Below are 17,631 nucleotides of genomic sequence, written 5' to 3'. Positions count from 1 at the left end.
AAAAATTTTACAATAAATGTGACTGTTCAGAAGCAAAATGTTTACCTTTTGGTGGCGTACTAGCATCAGATCCAGAAGAGTGCCTAGTGCCTGTACCGTTCATTTTCATGGGGCTAGTAGAGCTAAGCTCATTTTTACTTTGAGGGGAGGAAGGGGCATTGCTCTCCTCAGGGACTGGTGAACTGTAAGCAAAATCAAATGCAAAATGTGATGCCGAGGAAGGCGGGCCAATCCCAATGTGAGGTGGGGCGGTCTGTGGAGGTGTGTGGCCAGATGATGATTGGCGGGGGAGGCAGGCAGAATGCGTGTGCTCCAATTGGAATGAGTGGTGATGCTCAAAGGCCAAGTTAGAGGTGTGATGGGGCGGGGTTATGGGGAGGTGAGGGGCATTTAGTGAGCGCCGAGCTTGGAGTGGGTTGGAGTTTGTGCTCATCACTATTGGCATGCTGATGTGGAGAGCAGGCAACAGAGGACGCTGCGAGCTGAAAAAGAACGGAAACGAAACATGCTTTACAAGCCCATCACCAGACACATCATGCATGGTCATTAACCTGGTACAATTGTTATTGAAATGTTTATTAAATTTTGTGTACAAGTCAATACATCAATAAGGCAAAATTTATTTGGCATTACATAACTTATTTTGTAAACAGGTAACCTTAAACAGTTGAAATATTAACATCTTGAAATAGTTCAAGCTACACAGAAAGCAGAAATATAAACAGGCTACTAGAAAGTTTTATGATAATGGCACAAATCAAGAACTAACAAATAGCACAAAAATAGGAAAAGCCAGCTGTATCATGAATTTTAGAAACAAAATGAGCCTCCCTTAGTGAAAAGGGGGTTTAATGCATGTGAGTAAAGTGTCGTCCCATTTTAACCTGTACAGTCTGCACAGGCTAATCAGGGACGACACTTTCCTCCTTAACTGGATGTTTGCTAAAAAGAGACATTCTTTAAACAAAAAATATCATGCGGAAAGTCTGGTCCCTGATTAGCCTATGTGGACTGACCAATCTGGGATGACACTTAACGCACATGCATTAAACCCCCTTTACACAGAGCATGGCCCAAATAGTCTGACATTCAAATGATCTTTTGAGAAAATAGTTTGCTTGTCAAGGAGTATAATCATACCTCCAAACTCTCATCTGTCTGAGCAGTTATATTTGAGCCACAACATTGGATTTTTTTAAATAGAGGTTTACTTTCTTAGAAAATTCTACACATGTATTAAAGCAGAAAGTGTCCTTTCTGATTAGCGTGCATGAACTGAGCAAGCTAATGGGACGAAACTTTCCAAACATGCATTACCGGTATGCCCAGTTTTAACTGAGCTCATTTAGTGTTTAACACAGGACATTATACAATCAAGCCAAATAGTTGTCAGCGTTTGAGCTGCTTGACTGCCTACATCAATTGCTAGTGATGCATGTAAGAGACTGAATACAAAACATCTTTTACTTGGATATTACTGGTTGTGTACGTAATTCCGGCCTGTACGTAAAAAATTGGCCACCTGTGTTAATCATTTTCATGATCTAAACACACGTGTTTTGATTATTTTTAGAACAATCAACTTGAAAACCAACCCTAATCTCAATATTTTGCAAATTAAACAAGCATATCACTGTAAACGTTTGCATTAAAATGTCTCAAACATAACACAAGATATTTTCTCATGGGAAAAGTGACGTCATTATCCATTGCTAAAATTATATTCATATAAGAAACAAATATATTTGATAAAATTATTTCTATTTCTATCTGATAAAATTTAATTAAGGTATTTTCAATTAATTGTATAAAAACATACATTTAAAACATTTAAAAAAATCAGGACCTAAATATAAACTTTTAATATATAAATTACCTCCCTTGATTTGATTATTAATAGTTTACATGTTGTAAAATTAAATATAAGCGTTTACTAAAAATCGACACTAAAGTCAACTTTTTAAACAAAATGTTTTTACTTTCTAAGCTATGTTAGTCAAAATTGATTAAAACTATTAAAAATAAATATTTTTTATAAATTTGCAGTTCCCGATTAACCGTGCAGGCCTGTCAATATTTATTATAATAGGTGGGGGAGTAACTGGTATAATAATGTCACATATATTTTAAGTTTTAAGTCAAAAATTTTGTTTGTGTAAACCTTTATTAATACTCTTAAAATGAGGACATTCGTTTAAAGATATTGCTTTGTAATTGTACCTGCAGATTAAACTGAAGTGGCCGATTTTTTAGGTACAATTGCCCAACGAAAATTGATAGTTTATATGTCATTAATTTCTGTTCATAAAAGTAATTATACACTGATCTAATTCTATTGAAATTTTCATGCTAGGTGAGTTTTGAACCCAGGATTATATATGTGAAGTTTAGTTTAAACCAGTTGCCTAAAACAAAAGATTTTGTTAAAATAGTCCCAAAAGTGGCTGGAATTACGTACACGACCAGTACATGGTTTTCACATATATATATATATGTATGATGGTAATAGTTGAAAACAACATAAAAAAAACACAAAAATAATTTTTTTATTAAATTTCTTTGACCCATAATGATGATGCCCACAATATTCCTAAGAAACAAACACAGATTCATTGGTTTAGAGACAGCTTATGAGGTTTATACAATTATACAATTGCATCTTCAACATGATAGCAGTTCTATTCCTAACAGCATGCGTACAGTTTAATGGCTAGTGGTGCTCAAGCAAACTATGTTTACATGATAAAATGGCAATGACTTTTCTTTTGCATGTTGAACAAGAAATTACGATTGCAGCGTGAGAGAGAAGCATTGTTTACATAAATGCAATATTAAATACATTTATCTAATGATTTTAATGAAAATTAATATTTGTTTCAATCCAATATGACTTCAATCTTGCATACTTTTTTTGAAAATAAATCCCTCATTTTATGAAAACAAAGATATAAATGTTCCATTTGTATGTGAAAAGTTTAAATTTACATATAATATGCATGCGATTTTGTCACTTGTTCAACAATTATTTTATGTTAAATAAAATAATCAAGATTAAATTGTCTAAATTTATGGTTATAATCAGACATTAATTATGAAATTCGTTCAGTTTGAAGGTTTACAAATTGTTGTATCATTTCTCTATCCAACACAATAGTTTCACGCTTAACTCTGAACACCATTCAATGGCTGACAACAGTAAATGAGTCGCAAGTGAGCCTCGATAGTTAAGTGTAACAAGAGCACCGCATAACGGGTGCCACGCTCGGCTGCGGGTGCAGTTTTGAATAAATGAAAGCTTGTCAGAGTTTTTTTTTAGAGGTCACAGTGACCTTGAACTTTGACCTAGTGACCCAAAAATGGGTGTGGCATGTAAAAATCATCAAGGTGCAGCTACATATAAAGTTTAAAGCTGTAGGTTGAAGCACTTTGATTTTAGAGCTAATAATCAAAACCTTAACAAAATGATAATATTTTAGCATGACGTGGACAGCGGATGACGAGCTGGCTATGACAATACCTCGGGTTTTCATTATTATGTAAGCTTACATTATTATTATGTAAGCTCTGAGTAGGACCAAGAACGTTGTGACAAAAATAAGACACAGATATTCCACTTTGTTTTGAAATTTCATCATTGACCTTTCAGAGTGACCTTGACATTTGAGGAATGGAGACAGGTGTTACACCTGAAACATTGTCTTACGGTGGTTTACATTTGTGCCACATTATTTTATAATCCAACAATATATGGCAAATATTTATTTGACCCTCTTCCATTTTTATGCCGCAACCTTTTAAAAAGGTTCAAACTTTTTTTTACTTGTTTAATTTTTAAATGTTTTTGTAAAAACATTAGACTCCTATTGTATTACCTTTGAAATAATAATGATAATTAGGTAATGTAACAATTGATTGCACTTCAAGAACTTACAAAAGTGTCTACAATATAAGAATATGAGATTTAGACAACAGAAACAACAGCAGCAACAACAGGGATAATTTTTATCAACGGCAAACAACAATTCAGGCAAAACTCCACAATGAAATTGAATACAACACCTATTTATTATGATTAATTTTCTGTTAAATATATATATCATAAGAAAGAACTTTAAAACAGTATGTATTATGCTGTCTGAACAATGTGTATCTTAACTTAATTATTAATCCACCATTCATTATCTTTATTTTATTCAACTGAATCTTATTACTGTATTTGAGTCATTGAAAAAATGATAAAATATACATTAAGAGAATCTTTTTTTGGCAATAATATTATTGTCCATTTTTATGTTTTATTTATGTCAATCAATAATATACGATGAAGAGATTAAACTGTGGCATTTAATAAATTTGCTAACTGAACAAGTTATGCTTCAACATTTTGCATATGTTCATGATGTTTGCCCAACAGCCGTGCTGATTAAATGCATACACCCTAGTGAAAGCCTTGTCTGAATTGATAAAGTAGTCAATTTCAATAAGTGAAGGCAAAACATTAGGTCAATGTCAAAATAAGGTCAGTGCATGTGAATGAGCTGAGTGTTGAATTGAAGTAACTGAGCTTTTTAGTGAGTTGTTTTGATGTTAACTGAAGGGTAAATTAAGGTTAACCAAAAGAATAAGTATGTTGGTGTCAAGGTCAGAATGAGGTCAGAGGATGGAAATGTGTTTAAAGAAAATGTATATTAAAGTAACATTACTACTCAAAATCAACGAAAATTTCGTACAATATTTCGTAAAATAAAGCTAAACAATTAAAAATCATTGTTCCTTATGGCCATTGTCGAAATTTCAATGCCAGATGTGGTCTGGTAAAATAGATGTTTGTGGAAACAAAATGCTTGTTTTAACTATGGTTTTAACATGGTACCATTTTAGTGTTCGTATCAATAGATATATTCACTGGAAATTAACATGGAATTTATTGTGGTCACAAATAAATAAAACCGAGCATTTTGTATCCACAAAAATCTATGTAATCATACCACATCTAGCGATGAAATTGTGGCTATTGCTATAAGGAACACGGATTGTTTAGGTGTTAACTTTATTTTACAAAATACTTTACGAAATTTTCGTTGATTGTGAGAATTATAGAGACTGTAAAGTATCAAAGCTCTGTAGAATGAGGTATCTGGTTAACCAAGCAATATGATCTTCTTAATTAGTTGTAATCCAAAATCAGATAAATGTCACGGTCAAAACAAGGTCAGGTAATTCAAGTGTATTGATAGTGTTCAAACACTTCATTAATGCTGTTTGCCAATCGCTGAATCTAAACAGGAGCAGAGGCAGAAGGCATAATAACAAATAATACAAACGCAAAACTTTTATGTCATATATTTGATTTGTTACAAGTCTTGGAAATTGGCCTAGGTATTGCAGTTCATTATATTATATAACAAGAGATGTGTTTGTCAGAAACACGATACCCATATAATTATTGTGCAGCGTTAAAATGAAATTTAAATATACCATTTGGCAGGCTAAGAAATCATCTCCCCTTTAAAGCTTATTACTTCCCTTGGATTGTACTTTTTGAATTTTGACTTTGAAGGATGACCACTCAAAATGTGCAGCTCCATTAGATGCTTTTGCATGCAAAATATCAAGATGCTATATTCAATATTGCAAAAGTTATGGCCGATGTTTAAGTTTTCGGACGGACACACAGACAGACCAATGGACAGACAGTTCAACTGCTATATGCCACCCTACCGGGGGCATAAAAAGAAGATGCACTTTACATTAAAAAACAATGCAACGACTTAGATAAGTTAAGCATGTACAGTGTCGTCCCAGATAAGCCTGCAGACTGCACAGGCTAATCTGGGACGACACTTTACGCACATGAATTAAGCCCAGTTTTCTCAGAACAAGACACATTTAAACAATGAGCCTTGTTGTATTGGTGAAGACATTTGTTAAAAGTAATTTCCATATATACATGTAGTAAAACAATAAAATATGGGACACCTAGGTCATGATCTAAAAAAGAGAACTACATGTATATATAATGAACGATGTCAAACATACAAAACATCAAGCTTTGAACCTTGTAGTTTCAAAGGAAATTTGTTAATTATTAATTTATTATTAATAAAAGAACTTAAAAATTACCACCGGCATGGTCAATTTTTCCACAGCTGCGTGGTCTGAACATACTAAGTATAGGACTACTAAACAATTCTGAATACAAAATATAACTAAAATTAAGTAAAAAAGACCCTGTTGTAAGGCACATTTTGAACACAAGAGCACCGCATAACGGGTGCCAACGCTCGGCTGCGGGTGCAGTTTTGAATAAATGAAAGCTTGTAAGAATTATTTTTTTTAGAGGTCACAGTGACCTTGACCTTTGACCTAATGACGGAAAAATGGGTGTGGCGTGTAGAACTCATTAAGGTGCATCTACATATGAAGTTTTAAAGTTGTATCATGAAGCACTTTGATTTTAGAGCCAATGTTAAGGTTTTAGCACGCCGGTCAGCGGAAAAACACGACATGACCAGCTTGCTATGAAAATACATCGTGTCTTCTCTGAAAACAGCCGAGCTAAAAATGTGTAGAGAACCATTATCTGATGTAATTCTTAATATAAAAGCAGTGGGCGTTGCGGTTTCCGAGAAAATAAGAGTTAACTTATTTTTTGCTTCACAAGTCTATATAAAACATATCAACAAGCGTGCCCGGAAACCTTTTTACAACAGGGATATAAGAAAAAGGAGCTAAACGTCAGACCTACAGTTGCCATAAGATTCTTTGACAGAACAAACATTTATTATGGAAAAAATACTGTTGATTTTTAATGATAACTGTAACAAAAATTGCTTAAAAACGTTGTTAAATATGAACAACAAGACATTTAATCTTTTTTTTCTAAACTATTTTTGAAAAGCAATAAACACATAAACATGCTACTTTTAAATGAAACTGCTTACATATCTAAACAAGAGCACCGCCTTGCGGGTGCAGACCGCTCATCTATTTTCTTTTAAAAGGTGAAGGGACTCTCATTTTCAATCACAAAGGAGGAAGGGGTGGAGTGAAGAGGGGTGTATCGTGTGGGGGTGTGGACATTTATTACATTATCTTCCAAAAATGCGAAAAAAATGCAAAAATGCAACAAAACAAAATTCGAGGGGGGGGGATTCTTGGGTGCGATGGTTGGACGGTATTTCAAACATAAAACAATATAAATAAATATTTGTGTTTTTAACTGTTTAAAAAAAAAAATTGGGGGGGGGTGGGGATTGGGGGTATAGTGTGAGGGTTGTGGTGGTAATTGGTGAGATGATCTTTAAAAAAAAAAAAAAAAAAAAAAAAAATTAGGGGGGAGGGGGGATTCAGGTGGGGGGAGGGGGGGTGGGGGAGGGATTCTTGGGTGCGATGGTTGGACGGTATTTCAAAAATAATAAAAATAAATATTTGTGTTTTTTTACCGTGTAAAAAAAAATAGGGGAGTGGGGGGGGGGGGGGATATAGTGTGAGGGTGTGGTGGTCATTTGTGAGATGATCTTAAAAAAAAAAAAAAAAAATATTGGGGGGGGGGGGGGGGGTATCGGGGGGGGGGGGGTATCGGGGGGGGGGGGGAGAGAGCACGGGGGATGGTTTGGGTGGAGTCTATTGTGGTATGTCAGGTAAGAGTAGTTTTGTCAAAGTATCAATCAAATCAAATCATAACTAAAGAAGTCATGGCAATTTTAACAAAATTTAATAATTTGACCTTGAGAGTCAAGGTCATTCAAAGGTCAAGGTAAAATTCAACTTGCCAGGTACAGTAACCTCATGATAGCATGAAAGTATTTGAAGTTTGAAAGCAATAGCCTTGATACTAAAGAAGTAAAGTGGATCGAAACACAAAATTGAACCATAAATTCAAAGTTACTTAGTCAAAAAAGGGCCATAATTCCGTGAAAATGACAACCAGAGTTATGCATATTGTCCTTTTACTGTACCCTTATGATAGTTTGCGAGTGTTCCAAGTATGAAGCAATATCTATGATACTTTAGGGGTAAGTTTGACCAAAACACAAAAATTAACCAAATTTTCAATTTTCTGAGTATAAAGAGCCCATAATTCCGTCCAAATGCCAGTCAGAGTTACATAACTTTGCCTGCACAGTCCCCTTATGATAGTTAATAAGTGTTGCAAGTATGAAAGCAATAGCTTTGATACTGTAAGAATAAAGTGGACCTAAACACAAAACTTAACCAAAATTTCAATTTTCTAAGTATAAAAAGGGCACATAATTCTGTCAAAATGCCAGTCAGAGTTACATTACTTTGCCTGCACAGTCCCCTTATGATAGTTAGTAAGTGTTGCAAGTATGAAAGCAATAGCTTTGATACTTAAGGAATAAAATGGACCTAAACACAAAACTTAACCAAAATTTTCAATTTTCTAAGTATAAAAAGGGCACATAATTCTGTCAAAATGCATGCCAGAGTTATCTAACTTTGCCTGCCCAGTCCCCTCATGATAGTAAGTAAGTGTACCAAGTTTGAATGCAATAGCATTGATACTTTCTGAGAAAAGTGGACCTAAACGCAAAACTTAACCCAAATTTTCAATTTTCTAAGTATAAAAAGGGCACATAATTCTGTCAAAATGCACGCCAGAGTTATCTAACTTTGCCTGCCCAGTCCCCTCATGATAGTTAGTAAGTGTACCAAGTTTGAATGCAATAGCATTGATACTTTCTGAGAAAAGTGGACCTAAACGCAATACTTAACCGGACGCCGACGCCGATGCAGACGCCGACGCCAAGGTGATGACAATAGCTCATAATTTTTTTTTTTAAATAGATGAGCTAAAAATTGGTGAGAATATATTGAATAATAAAATGCTGATTTATTTATATATACATTTATAATATAAATATACACACATAATTATGTATCAACACAATATAGAAGCTTAAACATGTAGGCCCTATCCAAGGAAAAATGATAAATTTAAGGTTAACAAAAATATTTTCATATTATAATTTTAAAAAGAAATATAAAAAAGCATACAGTATAGTTATTTAAACATATGACGTGGTGTTGATCAAAAGAGCTAATTTTAACTATTAAATGTGTTTACTTAATCACAGGTCATTAAGTACATATAAAGTACATTGGGCTTACTCCTTCAGGGGCGACATTCCCAGGGGGGACACCGGGGGGTCTCGGGCCTTAGCCAGGGTAACAGCAGTGCCTATGCCACGGATCACAATACCAGATTCTCCCTCCAAGTCAAAACACTGCTTAAATCTGAGTTGACAAAGAGAAATTGTGTCATTGGTGGTGTAATTATTATAGGCTACTCATCAGAAAATAATGCAATATTGTGAGTATGATGAAATAATTACTTTGTGTTACGGGTATATTACAGGGATCATATTTTCCCGCAACATCAATCGGTCCGGATATAAATGGGGAAAAGTATCCGAAAATGTGTATCCGAAATCATGACAAATTACGTTAAAATATATACCATTGATTTTGCCATTCATTAAGGTGGTATAATACATGTACAAGTAAAATTCCCTTAAGCATTTTTTTTTATAAACGAAACGAGTTTTCTCAACTGGTTTTATCATTTGGTATTTCATTGTTGTTTCGTGTGCTGTTTTATCAGACTTTTTTCATCGTTGTCATTATTATTAACCTGTGTAAGTATATACCGATGTTTTAAATTGTTGTCGACTCGATAATATCTTACAAACATGAACTGAACCAAACAAATGTCTGTGCGTAGGTTGGCTACTGACAACAACAAACCAAATAATTAAGAAATAATTTGTTGTCAAATAACCCACGTCCGATAGTTTAGATGCGTAGGGATATAATCACGAGAGCGACGCATTTGAAACCACGCATCTAATTTTCCGGTCGTGAGTTATTCAACAACAAAGTATAATGTACACGAATTATTTCTATTCTAACACGGTTTTACTAAAGATTTATTCAATGTATATTATTTTTCTTGTGTACTATTTTATGTGAAGTTCCGACCATAAAAATAACTTTCGGCTGTTCTGTCGATCAGATCCGCGACTTTCATTCATAATTATACCGGATAATTACGCTGGAGGAAAATGTATCGGCATGTTTCGTTTAGTTACAGCGCGTGCATTCAGACGCGTCTTTTCGGATGCGTCTTTAATCCGCTGTTCACAAGTTTTTGATTCTTGGTCTGACGTGCAATAAACCGGCCCTGACCGGTTTAGAGACTGCAGCGAATGGTTTATCACATCTAATCGAGATAAGAATGTCATTAGGGTGTGTTAGCATGTACACTGTGTAATCGATTTCATGACATGGGATTATTAATAGCAAACAGAATCGGACCGACTGTTTGGGATTTTCAATCGGTCTTTCATGACCCCAATCGGTCTAGGACCGACAAAACCGAAAAAAATATGATCCCTGGGGTATAATATGTTTGGCGGAAATGTTAGTGCTTTGATAACTATTCTAAAGGCTTCACTGGAACCTGACATTTAAACAAAGAATGGATTTGTGTTAAAACAGGCTCTTCTTTTAATGTTTGTGCTTAATGATATCACTGTCACCCAGAATATATATATAACAAATACGTATTGAAGACCTGGCTGCATACAAATCTGATTAACAAAGAAAGAGATTTTTAGAAACAGTAATTGCTAAAATGTAAAACACTTACACTCATCTAACTTCCACGTATTGTGCCAAGTGTTACTTACCAAATTAAATTGTACTCTTCCCACGCCAGTTACTTGAATTCCTTACCAAATTTCTAGTCCCTGACATCTCTTTGATTCCATACCTCATAACTTCATTCATATTTTTGATAACTTAGCAAAATACTGCTTACCTATACATCTCTTGGATAAATTACTCAATTAATCCCCACTCACTCATTTTTTGGATAACAAACCCAATTACTGCTTTATCACTCACCCCTTACATTACTTACATACAGAGTAATTCACAAATCTTAGATAACTTACTTTATTACTGCACCCTAACTGATCTCTAACTCTTTCAGTTCTGGAACCGAATATTGAAGGCCTTTGCAAACAGTTTGAATCCAGATGAGACGCCACAGAACTTGGCGTCTCATCAGGATCCGGACTGTTTGCCATTCTGATAGCATTTTTTGAAACAAAATCAAAGAGAATGCTGATTTTAGAAATACAGTAGACGACATTTTAGCAGACGACAAATTTCCTAGCATGCAAAGGGCTAAGATAACTTACCCAATGACAGCCCCTCCACCCATCTCCAGGACCTTCAACCCAATCTTTCTCGTAAGCTGACCTGGAACCATTACATAATTAAAATTCCATTGAAAACCATGTAAAATCAGCATTAATCTTCATACCTCAAATCCCATAATCTTGAACCCTCAACTCTCATAATCTTGATACATCAACTCCATTAATCTTGATACCTCAACTCACATAATCTTATTACCTCAACTAACATATTCTTGATAACTCAACTCCATTTATCTTGATACCTCAACTCACATTATCATGATATCTCAACTCCCAATTATCTTGATGCCTCAACTCCCATAATCTTGATACCTCAACTCACATAATATTGGTACCTAAACTCACATAATCTTGATACCTAAACTCATATAATCTTGATACCTCTCAACTCACCTAAAAATGATACCTCAACTCCAATAAATTTGATACCTCAACTCACCTAATATTGATACCTCAACTCACATAATATCGATACATCAACTCAAATAATCTTGATACCTCAACTCACCTAATCTTGATACCTCAACTCACCTAACACTGATACCTCAACTCACATAATCTTAATACCTCAACTCACATAATCTTGATACCTCAACTCACATTATATTGATACCTCAACTTACATAATATCGATACATCAACTCACATAATCTTGATACCTCAACTCACATAATCTTGATACCTCAACTCACCTAACACTGATACCTCAACTCACATAATCTTTATACCTCAACTCACATAATCTTGATACTTCAACTCACATAATCTTGGTACCTCAACTCACGTAATCTTGATACCTCAACTCACATAACCTTGATACCTCAACTCACATAATATTGAAACCTCAACTCACATAATCTTGATACCTCAACTCACCTAGCACTGATACCTCAACTCACATAATCTTAATACCTCAACTCACATAATCTTGATACCTCAACTCACATTATATTGATACCTCAACTGACATAATATCGATACATCAACTCACATAATCTTGATACCTCAACTCATCTAATCATGATACCTCAACTCACCTAACACTGATACCTCAACTCACATAATCTTAATACCTCAACTCACATAATCTTGATACCTCAACTCACATAATCTTGGTACCTCAACTCACGTAATCTTGATACCTTAACTCACATAACCTTGATACCTCAACTCACATAATATTGAAACCTCAACTCACCTAATAATGATACTTAAACTCACATAATCTTGGTACCTCAACTCACATTATCTTGATACCTTAACTCACATAATATTGATACCTCAACTCACATAATCTTGAAACCTTTACCCACCTAATAATGATACCTCAACTCACATAATCTTGATACCTCAACTCACCTAACACTGATACCTCAACTCACATAATCTTAATACCTCAACTCACATAATCTTGATACCTCAACTCACATTATATTGATACCTAAACTGACATAATATCGATACATCAACTCACATAATCTTGATACCTCAACTCACCTAATCATGATACCTCAACTCACCTAACACTGATACCTCAACTCACATAATCTTAATACCTCAACTCACATAATCTTGATACCTCAACTCACATAATCTTGGTACCTCAACTCACGTAATCTTGAAACCTCAACTCACATAACCTTGATACCTCAACTCACATAATATTGAAACCTCAACTCACATAATATTGATACTTAAACTCACATAATCTTGGTACCTCAACTCACATTATCTTGATACCTTAACTCACATAATCTTGATACCTCAACTCACATAATCTTGAAACCTCAACCCACCTAATAATGATACCTCAACTCACCTTATCTTGATACCTCAACTCACATGATCTTGATACCTCAACTCACATAATCATGATACCTCAACTCACATAATTTTGATACATCAACTCACATAACCTTGATACCTCAACTCACCTTATATTTATGCCAAAACTCACATTATCATAATTAATCCACTCATCTTGATACCTGACATCTTGGAGAACAGCCTTTGTCTGGCCTCATTTGATGATCGCGGTGTGCGAATCTTGTCAATCCACTGGTACTCAGGATCATCATTGACTACCAGCTCCTCCACAAACCCATGTACATACTGCAGTCTGTAGCCAGCAGGAACCTCCGCAGCTGTGCACAAACAAGAAAACTGTTTAGGCTAAAGGCCAAAAAAAAAATTTGCCTGGTGCAAAAATTGGGTAATTTACTCCTGTGTAACGGAAATATAAGTGAATACAGTTCAGCAAAGATCAATTCACTGCTAAGATTTAAACAGTTCATTCAAAACGATGGCAGAAAGTAATAAGTGATATAAGCCTCATCATGTCTAAATGGGTCTTATGCCATAGGCTGCCAGCGAAGGTCCAGACCAACTTGAACAATAGTGCAGTCTGGTCTGAAGCTACCCTGTCTGCTGTAAAGTCACGCAATATAACATGTCGTACTTAGCAGACCGGGCAGCTCCTGCATGGATACTCACTACAGAAGAACTGTATCCCACATGAAGACTGTCGGAACTTGTTGAAGTCTGAGAACAAATCTATCTTCACAATCACGTTGAGGTCGCCACGAATACCTGCACAATAAAACAATTTTTACTTATTTACATTTTGTTTACATAATAAAAGCTATGCAAACTGTTTAAACCTTTGTATTGTTTTACACTTGGAACTGCATATGCTAAAAAGCCTCAGCTAACTATGTGTTGTGACAAAAACTGATAATTTATGAAGTACACATATATAAGACCAAAGGTGTCTGTATGATGACTGTATCTGCAAAAAGCTAATAATAAATATGTTGAAATGAAGATCCATGAAAGTTTGGGTTACACTGTATTTCCTAGTTTGGGTTACATTGTATTTCCTTGTTTGGGTTACATTGTTTTCCTATTTAAATAAATTTAATTTGCCGAAATGCATAACACATTCTATGTATGCACTCAAAATCATTTAACATTTGAATAATGGTAAATGTAACAGTTTGTTTGTTTATTTTAACATTCTCGATCTAACTTTATCCTGTGTTCATTTGTGTTGTCAAATAAAGTAGCAGGTTTAGGTCAAGCCTTTTTTAGGGTTGTTCAGATAATCTAAATGACAACATTTTTTATCTTTAAAAGTGATATTATGGGCATCTACCAGTTTATAGGTGTCTACCACAACCGTTGTTTATTTTTTGGTGTTTCACTTCATATACACTTATATTTGTTAATGCAGCATCAACATACTAAAACAATATCCCGGAAAGAGAAAAATAATGCACTTGAATATCAACCGTACTTTCGTTTGACAACTGATCATGCATGTACGATGTGAACCTAAATTTAGTTTTAGTGCAGATTCGTTCATATGACATAAAGACACAAATTGGTTTTACGGATCATTTCGGCTAAGAGGACTGGGTGGGTCATGTAAAATATTGATTATAAAATATATTTTTATAAACAACTGTTAGCAAGATGAGTTGCAGATAATTAGTCAGTAACCACATTTTAACTAACTCTTTTGACCTGTTAATTCTTTTCAGCTCAATTCAACAATGAAAAATGCCCATAATATCACTTTTATTATATATCCAATCATAATGATGTTAATTTAACATCCTATTGTACAGTATACCATGCATGGTGTCATACACAGGAAACCAGCCAGATATGACCGAGGGGCTCTCCTTCACCAGGAGGGGGTTCAGGTCAATGTACACCTTTCCAATGGCGTCATGTGCACTGTACGTGTCATGGTCCAGCACACTTGGAAATACAGGCAGTTACAGATTAAAAAGTCTAAATTGTAAAATATGGCAATTAATACAAACAGCAATCTTTTCCTTGGGACTTTGTCTGTATGAACCTTAGACAGCAACTGCTTAATAACATGTTAATGTTTTCAAAATTAAGACTTTTCTACAAATTTGGTTAATATTTAAATACAGAACCATGTTCTGCATTTTCACAACTTTTACCCAAAAGTATAGAATCATTTCATATCCTTACAAAAGGCAATACACCAGACATTAAATTTGATCAAAGACAATATGTGCAGTGAATACAGAAAACACAAAACTCTTAGATCTGACATGTCTGACAGAATTGCAAATGTAAGTAGCTCTGTGCCCTGTATAAAACCCAATAATTGTAATTTGTTTGTTTTATACTGAACATTAAATTATTATTTAATGTGTTGCATTAAGATTACAAAATGTAGTGTCTGACAGATAGTGAGATACTTTTTAGATTTGCAAAGAAGGACTTTTCAGACCATTTTGAGAAAAACTGTTTAATTTTGTTATAAAATTAATAATAATTTTTTAAACAAATACATGTACATTTAACAGTCTACTTTACTAAAAAAAATCTGTGAATATGTCTTTTAAATATGAGCCATGCCATGCCCAAATGGGTCGGCAGCAAACTCTGAAAGCATTCATCACATTACTCATTTTTGCCTGATTTGGCTCATATCTAAAGTCACAAAGTCTACCGGAGTTCGAGGGGTTCATCCTGCAGCACCTCATCTTCCACCTCAAACTTAAACCAGTCAGAGTTCCACTGGGGGTACAGTGAGCGCTTGAACACTTCAGTCTTCTGTAGCTCTGTGCCCATTTTTATCTGGACATAACACAAGTAGCAATTAGCAGTTCTTTTATAAGACAGATTGTTTACAAATGGAAAATGATTGTGGAAATAAAAATAATCAAAACTAGCTCATGCCTTTATGGCATTGATCAATGCATTGTATAAACATATTACTATTTCGAGTGGTTTTCAGTATGGTACTTAAATAATTAAACAAGAGATGTGTTTGTCAGAAACACATAGCCCCCTATTGCGCCGCTTTGAAGCCATATATTTGACCTTTGACCTTAAGGGATGACCTTGACCTTTTACCACTGAAAATGTGCAGCTCCATGAGATAAGCATGCATGCCAAATATCAAGTTGCTTTCATCAATAATGCAAAAGTTATTGCAAAACTTTAACCAAGGTTAACTTTTTGGGACACACACAATGAATGAATGACAGACAGACAGGCCAAAAACAATATACCCTCGATCTTTCGATCCGGGGGCATAAAAATGTTTAAAACAAAATTGATATTAGCAATTGTTTACTAAAGTATAATTTTGCCCTATTGTTAAATGACCAGCCCTACAAACATTTTCTGAGCATCATAAATTCATGCAAAAATGAGGTACTGATATGCGTTCTACTCAATTAATGCTTCTGATGAGTAAATGTGACAAGTTGATTTTTACAACCAGAGGTCTCAGTTCCATATCTCACAAAGGCAAACTATTTTTGGTTTCTTGAGTGAAAAAAACAACACTTGTGTGCTTATATTTTCTCATTCATCTTTTTACACACTGTTTACCATCATAGATTAATTAACCAAGCATTTAAGTATAAATGCATACATGAAATAAACTTACTAAACTATTGTAATTTCAAGTTTTGTGAATTTCCAAGTGGTATATTTAAAATTAACTCAGAGACCGATCAGAAGTTAATTCAATTCAGGTACTCCTATAAATATGAGGTCGATTTACAAGCGGGGTAGCTTACGTCTAATTATTTGGACTATTAAATCCGGGTGAGTTAAAACATCGAGGAATATGAATTTTTGAACCCAAATCACAACACAGTTTTACAATAAAATTACTTCAACAAAGGCATCAGTGAGGTCAGTGGATCTGTCCATAACGGGTAAATCTCGAGCAGCCACGATTTTCACTTTCAACGTTCCAGGCATGTTTACCACAATTTATCCGAAAAACAATGTCCGAAATATATGCTACACCTAATGTAATATTATATTACATTCAAATCGTTCATCATTATCAACAATAGCCATTTTCATAATTATTGTCGCGAATTATCGTCTGCGTATGTTCTTGGAGGGGGCCCATCATATTTAAGGTACGAACAATTGATTTTTGGTGATACATTGTAATGCTAATTGTTGGCGACTAGCAGTATATATAGATAGATAGATTTGTTGTTGTTGTTGTTAGGTTACACTACACTATTAATCGGACACCGAACGCAATTCTGAATTGCTAAGATTAAGGTCGGTTTTTTGGCGAGAGGGTATAATTAGTGTGTATTTGCTATGCGTTTGAATCTTACACGAACCAATACTTTTTAAAAACATATGGAATTGATGACAAATTAGTGCAGAGACAATATCTAGGGTATAATGGGGCAATTTTGCTTGTGTTAATAGGTTACTCTGAAAATTCTATTTTTCATGATTTGTTGGCAAAAAGGGTTACAAACCTTCAAAAATTGTTATTGTTTTTTTTTTCAACCCAAAACTGATACTATGACACTACTGAATGGCATGCACAACTTCTCCAAAACATTTA

At 34.5% G+C, this 17,631-nt stretch overlaps 1 protein-coding gene across 5 annotated transcripts in view; it reads right to left on the bottom strand.

Annotated features, from left to right (window-relative positions):
- The window catches only part of LOC127871834 (C2 domain-containing protein 5-like), a 74,882-nt gene extending 57,627 nt beyond the window's left edge, over positions 1–17,255 (bottom strand). For 4 of the 5 annotated variants that reach the window (XM_052415072.1, XM_052415098.1, XM_052415082.1 and 1 more), the window contains exons 1-8: positions 16,926–17,255; positions 15,748–15,875; positions 14,887–15,017; positions 13,746–13,841; positions 13,241–13,396; positions 11,232–11,292; positions 9,136–9,261; positions 46–482 (exon numbers count right to left, since the gene is read on the bottom strand). In XM_052415072.1, the coding sequence (XP_052271032.1) occupies positions 46–482; positions 9,136–9,261; positions 11,232–11,292; positions 13,241–13,396; positions 13,746–13,841; positions 14,887–15,017; positions 15,748–15,875; positions 16,926–17,015 (1,225 nt within the window). In that variant the 5' untranslated portion in view covers positions 17,016–17,255. The remainder of the gene's footprint in view (positions 1–45; positions 483–9,135; positions 9,262–11,231; positions 11,293–13,240; positions 13,397–13,745; positions 13,842–14,886; positions 15,018–15,747; positions 15,876–16,925) is intronic. The other variant, XM_052415107.1, reaches the window with a different exon arrangement.
- Positions 17,256–17,631: the final 376 nt, after the last annotated feature.

Source organism: Dreissena polymorpha, chromosome 1 (assembly GCF_020536995.1).
Source record: "Dreissena polymorpha isolate Duluth1 chromosome 1, UMN_Dpol_1.0, whole genome shotgun sequence".
Lineage (NCBI taxonomy): Eukaryota > Metazoa > Mollusca > Bivalvia > Myida > Dreissenidae > Dreissena > Dreissena polymorpha.
This window is presented reverse-complemented; position numbering and strand designations above follow the sequence as displayed.